This window comes from Sinocyclocheilus anshuiensis, unplaced genomic scaffold (assembly GCF_001515605.1).
Source record: "Sinocyclocheilus anshuiensis isolate Anshui unplaced genomic scaffold, SAMN03320099.WGS_v1.1 scaffold204, whole genome shotgun sequence".
NCBI classification, from domain to species: domain Eukaryota; kingdom Metazoa; phylum Chordata; class Actinopteri; order Cypriniformes; family Cyprinidae; genus Sinocyclocheilus; species Sinocyclocheilus anshuiensis.
Window position 1 is genome coordinate 574,084 of NW_015557064.1, and position 6,747 is coordinate 580,830.

Genomic DNA, 6,747 nt, shown 5'->3' on the forward strand with positions numbered 1-6,747 from the left:
GCTGTACCGAAATCATACCGAACCGTGACGTTAAAACCGAGGTACGCACCGAACCATCATATTTGTGTACCGTTACACCCCTAATCTCCGTTCTTTTAAAGGGATAGTTTATCCAAAATTAACAAGTCTGTGTGATTTTTTCTTCTTCTGTGGAACATAAAATTAGATATTATGAAAAATGTTTCAGTGGTTTTGTCCATACAATACAAGTCAATGTTCACCAAAACTGTTTGATTATCAACATGCTTCAAAATATCTTCTTTTGTGTTCCACAGAAGAAAGTAAGTCATACAGGTTTGAAACAACATGAGTAAATAATGACAGGATTTTTATTTTGGGGGAACTCTCCCTTTAATTAAATTTTATCAGCTATAGTCAGTGATATGGTACTGTCCTGGACAACGCACACAATTGACCAATCGGAATCAAGTATTCCAGAGACCCATGTAATAATTTATGTTAATAAAAAGCTTTCCACTATTAACAAGGGAAGGCTACAACTGAAAGAACAGGCAAAGATAATCTGTCTGGGACATAATAATTCTTCAGCCTTTGGTGTGTTTCTGTTACAGATAGTGAGATATCTACCTAAAATTTTAATTTTAAACATGCGCACACTGCACATCTTCAAATAAATAATCTTTTTCTGTTCCAGTAACGACTGCTAAACAGATTACAAATGCTTTTGGAAGTTTGAACGCATTTCTAAAATTCAAAATAACAGAAGAGGTTTCTTTAATTGTGCATATTTCTAACAACAAGCATTTGAGTGCTCACCTCCACGCTTACAGTCTGCACTCGTGAATTACATTACAATGCGTGAAAATGCCTCTGCATGTGAGCATGCTCAGATGCCGCAGTCGTCCTGCCTCTAACCCCATTCTTCCGCTGTAAGTCTTGTGCCCTTGTGCACTTCCCCATACACATTCCAGGACAGCAAGTGATGCATAGCATAGGCCATGGCTGGCTGCACAACAAAAGCCTCCTAGAGCCGTTACCCACAAAGCCTAGCTCGAGAAACATGTCACACCGCAGTTCCGATACATGCGATAATCACACAGGGGCCCGTTTCGCCCACATTTCTCACCTTGCGCTGCATCACATCACCGCTCAGCAAACACGTCTTGCGATTTTCCACATCATCAATGCACTTGCAATCACTCTAGGAGAGGACCACCCCTAACTTACCATGCAAATTAGCAGCGATCCATCCAAAGACCAGGTAAGAAAATCATGACTGTAATGTCAAATGTTGAGACAGGCAGAGTGCAGGAATACAAAATGTGGCCTCTTGTATCTTCTCTTATCATGCCTGATGGAGAATGCGGGAGGTGGGTGGAGGTAGGTTTCAAACACCTGGTATTTGCAGGCACACCCTTTCCTTGAGTCAAGGGCTAAATGATCCAGGATAAGACATCTGGGAAATAAATCAAACCAGAAGGCAAACATCAGAACTGCTTTAATCTAGGGCTATAAATACTAATAAGCATGAAAAAACTATGTTGACTCCAAACCAAAAGATTAATGGTAATTCTCAGTTAGTGCTTGGTAGATCACTTCTGAAACTAATTACGGATTATAATACTCAAATTTGTAAATCTTTTGGATTGCACTCAGCCTAATCTGATTACTTCTGGACTTCTTATGTTCTAATTCTTATTTAATTAGTGTTTGACACATGAATAATAATGTGCTATTTGACAAAATGAAGCAAAAAGGAAGCACACTTTTATTAATAACACAAAAAACCCAGAAGCATGAAATAAAAATTCTATTTTCTAAATGCATGTTAAAGATCTTATTGTGAACAACTCATCCATGCATATGTAATGTTACGTCATCTTGAATAACGTGCATAATGAAATCATGTCATGACCGGACCTTCCAATGAAAATGACTTCTCTTAGCTACGTCCGTTTCATCATTACTTTAAATGAATTATTGCATGTACTGATGAAAATCAAATAGTTTATTAATCAAATAGTGCTAATTAGCCTTTCTTTCAATAATATTAAACTAGATAAGTTTACTAGAAACTGTTAACTAGAAAATTTGAGTCTTAGTGGAGAATTTATTATAAGACATTACATTTTGGAATGATTGCATTACGCAGTGCTATTGTCCCCATAAAATTCATAAAAACAAAAAAGTAACTCCAATTTAATAATGTGTATTTTAAAAAGTACTGTATAAATACTTCCAAAATGCATATTACATGTCATCCTTTACTATCTGACACTGGTAATACTATTCTAATCTCAATAACCCTTACACTTTCAAACTAATGCTTTTAACCAGGCATTATCGACAAGTGAAAAGAAGTAAATAATTCTGCAAAGCAATACTACCTTAGTCTTACATTATATCACAGCAAAATGTGAAGAACCCAGGCATATCAGTAATATAAAGTATACTGAAGTATATAAATTTACTGGCTTTTATTTTCAGTGTATTTAAGTGTTCAATAGTAAAACAAAAATGTAAAAAAAAAAATCACTTGTGAAGAGCAGTTTACTATTGCTTGGTTTTAATGAATGGATTCATTACTGACAAGTCATCTTATTTGACACACGAAATTAAATGTCCCCCACATGAAACAGATTGTTTCCCACAATGTAAAAACTAGAAGCACAAGTGAATGTGAGGAACTCCACAACTTGTATGATGATGAAGGGTCGAGCAATCAGCCCTCCTCCGGAAGGAAACTCTCTTAATTTCACGTAGGCTGTCATCAATAACTGAATGCAGGAAAAAATAACTACTGGCAAGTCCGAGAAATAAAATACAAACTTAAAAATATATATTTAACTTAAAGTCAATCGTAAGGAAATGGTCGGCTGCCATAGAGGTAAATATAAAAGGTCAATTTGGACGAAAAGTAATAGTTTAACTTCTGATAATTAACAATATAACACAATGTTCCGTGATATACAGATATAGACGGCTGCCATCCCGTTATTCGCCTTCATTCCCCGTTGCAGTGGCTGTCTGTGGAATCAAAGCGGCTGTGTGTCAAAGCCTAGTGAGGATCCTACCTAGACAGCATGTTTAGGCATCGTTGGAACGTTAACGATCGTTTAAACGCCCCTATGAAGTCACCTACCGCCGGCGAGCGTTATAAACGCTGTTGGAATATCTCAACCGCTCGAGTTAAGTCCAAAAAGGCTGTCTAGGTAGGCAGCTCGCTGGGTTTGCGACACAGCCAGCATCTTTACTAAAGTCATCGCAGGTAAAGCCCAAACCGTATTTATCACAAGACATCGTGGTGCATTTAAAAGTAATGGGCAAACTGCTCCCAAAAGCCGAGCTATTTTAGACAGGCGAAATGTAACTGCCACTTTATTCTATTTTCGCAGCGGCTCTTTGATTTTTTTAAGCGCAAGGAAGCAACGGCTAGCGCGTTAGCTGGCGAGCTAGCGGGACCTCCGAGACCGTTAAAGAGCGTGTGTCGCCTTACCCCTTTTGTTCTAGATGTCAGTCTTCTATAAGCGTGTCGTTACACGTGTTTATGCGGATATCGGGGGTATCACGCGTTGAGATTGCATGCTGACGTTTTATCTCCATCAGCGGTGTTTTCCGTCCATCCGCCCAACTTCAGCACCGAGCGAGCCAGTGGAGACGCCCTGCGCATGCGCGGCGGAGCTGTCAGCTCACGGAGCGCGATCTGCGGAGTGCGGACAGGGTGCAGAGGTGCAATGACAGGCTGAGATTCTGCTATCTCCCAAAAACTGCCTGCACCAATAAATATACGTACACAACGCATAGCCTACACGAAAAGGCTATAAGAGTCACTATAAAACATTGTCAAAAATTTCGGTTTTTGTTCCAAAAGTAGAAATTCTCAAATTGTGACAGACAGTGATGGTTTACTTTAAACATTTGGTGTAAATAGTTACTATTTAAAATAATATTTAAAAACAGTAATATCACAAATTAGCAAAGAATCCATCCATATTATTTTCAATTTTTTAGAGGCAAAACATTTATTTGTTTGTTTTTTTACTATTTCAGTTACTTTATTGACAAATGTTTTGCATATACCCAATTTGCATACAATAGAATTGCTAAAGCACCAATACAAATGCACATATAAGCTGCTAGTAGTATTAATAAAAATAAAATAATAGTAGCCTATAGACCTACAATATAGAAAATAACTTGCTGCAATACTGTAGAATTTCATCAAAATTTTGTCTTACAGTTTAATTCTTTTAGTGTTGATGTTTAAATGACTACTGTATTTTGTATTTTGAGGCCTGATTATCAAGCAAAGCTATTACTGAACAACAAAAATGCAAGGAAGAAAATAATCACAACCAGCACTGAAATAAATACATACATTTTGCCTGGTGAAATGTATTTTTGAATATCACAACGGTTTAAAAAAGTAAGCAACAAATAAAAAGAAACATATGTTTATGCATTATATTTGTTTTGTTTTTCTCCTGACACTTGACACATTTCTTGGCTGATTCAAAATTCAGTTACAGAGATGAGTTGCCAAGATACATACAAATCAGAAAATTATAGAAGACTGTATAATTCTTCATTATAATTATGTCTGTACACACACAAAAAGCTAAGAACAAAGACAATTTATAGACATGAATATTCAAGATGAATGTTTTTAATGCATTTCTCATAGACCAGATAGAGTGATGTTGCTACAAACCACCATTGCAACACTTTGATATCCACTAGGAGGCACTGAGACCACAGCACTCTGGTCATAGAATAAGCCTTAAGTGACCACCTCTATCAAACTGATGCTTCTCTTATTAGCACACATTTCCTATAATGTTTTGATATCAAAGCTGACATTTACTCAGCATCTTCCTTTTCATGTTTCTTACACATCGTTTGTGGTGCTTTGTGTGAAACAGCATGATATCGGATCACACACTTTGAATCTGGCTTCATCGCAGACATCATTGATGTTTTCTATTGTTTAATTATTCTGACTTTTTCTAATAATATTCTAATAAAAAAAAACAAACACTAGCTTTCTATTTTTTCTATTCTATCTACTTGTTTTTCTTTGTGTGTGTGTGTGTGTATATATGTGTGTGTGTATATGTGTGTATATAATATATATATATATATATATACCTTGCTATGTGTACTGTTAGGCTAACCGAGACTTGTCATTTGCACTTATATATTGTTGCTCTTTTGTTAGTTTTGACTGCTTTTATTGTCCTCATCTGTAAGTCGCTTTGGATAAAAGCGTCTGCTAAATGACTAAATGTCAAATGTAAATGTAATAATTAACAACAATATGTGAATAAAATACATTAAAAAAAAAATCATAATGATACATCATTTCTAATACCACAACATGGGGGGGGAAAAAACGCTTCTGGCTATTAGATCCACATTGTATAAACCAGTTATTGTTTTATAAAACAATAACTGGTTTATACAATGTGGATATATTATTGAATCACCCCTCTGCTGTACGATTAAAAAAATTACAGGAAGCCCACCTATGCCTTGGAGCTAGATCTTGTCCCCAGAGTAATAAAGCTTGCTTCTTGCACCTGCGAAAAGATGATGAAGATAATTTCCAGTCCTAATAGCTGTTCTACAATTCATCTCTCTCTCTCTCTCTCTCTCTCTCTCTCTATGATGTCCTTATTTTCAGTTATTTTATTGTAGAGCAGTTAACATTATATCATGTCAATAAATGACATCAGATAATAAAACGCACAATAAAATGTAAACAAAAGATAAAAGCAAGCAAGTTATGTTTCCATGTTGCTTGGTTCTGTGGTCAATCCTTGGTCATGGAGTCATGTATCATCATGAGCTTGTTTAAATAAAAGGTCTGATCTACAGTATATATCAAAAATACTCCTGGATCACACCTCTACTAAACATTAAAGCAGTACAGCTGCCTGCATACGTTGAGTCCTGGGGTTCATTGTTGTCAGGGTTTTGTCTTTGAATGCTTCAGCAAAATGTTCCCTCTATTAATCGTAATACTTGACTTGAGTCATCTAAGCAGGTGTATCTAGCAGTGCAAGAGTATAAGACCAATGTTTGCAATTATATTAGCACTTGAGGTTTAGTATTTGACTTACCACTTGACTTGTAGCATATCCTTTGCTACTTACATTATATAAAGGGTGGGCACAAGTAAACATTCTCTTGGAGAGAACAGAAATGTGACAAGAACACAGATGTGAATTAATGTATGTGAGTTCAAAACGTTCTAATGATTCATCAGGGTTGGAACTGGGAAATATTTTGGGTGCCTTTGTAATTCCTTTTATGTGGACCTCCTAATGAACAATTCACAAATTTGCATGAAATTCTATTTGAGCTCCACACTGACCCCACACCTCAATTCAATTGACCATTTAGAGCAGTGGTCACCAACCTTTTTAGGTCCAAGATCCCTGACCTCGGCCTTTATGAAAGACAAGATCTACCTATTGAAGAATTGATAGAAAAAGACATCCCAGATTGTACTTCAAATTTGAGGCCTTTTACTTAGTATTTTAATTAGTGATGCGCCGATCATAGCTGATTCAGAATTCAGATTTTCTTTTCTTTCTTTCTTTCTTTTTTTTTTAAACTAGCAAACTGGATTCTGATACTGATTTTTAAGCAAATTTATTTATTGGCTATTTGCTTTATAACAAACAAACTGGCTTTAAACTAAAATATCTAGCCATTTGAAATTAGATGCAACCACTGCATTTTAATCATGATCTGCACGGGCAGTTGTTTTTGATTTGATTT

General features: G+C 36.0%; 1 protein-coding gene across 1 annotated transcript in view; it reads right to left on the reverse strand.

The window, feature by feature from the left end:
- Positions 1–3,615, reverse strand: part of LOC107676609 (regulator of G-protein signaling 17-like) — a 15,409-nt gene extending 11,794 nt beyond the window's left edge. The window contains exons 1-2 of the mRNA XM_016471193.1: positions 3,458–3,615; positions 1,189–1,417 (exon numbers count right to left, since the gene is read on the reverse strand). Coding sequence (XP_016326679.1) covers positions 1,189–1,191 — 3 coding nt within the window. The 5' untranslated portion in view covers positions 1,192–1,417; positions 3,458–3,615. The remainder of the gene's footprint in view (positions 1–1,188; positions 1,418–3,457) is intronic.
- Positions 3,616–6,747: the final 3,132 nt, after the last annotated feature.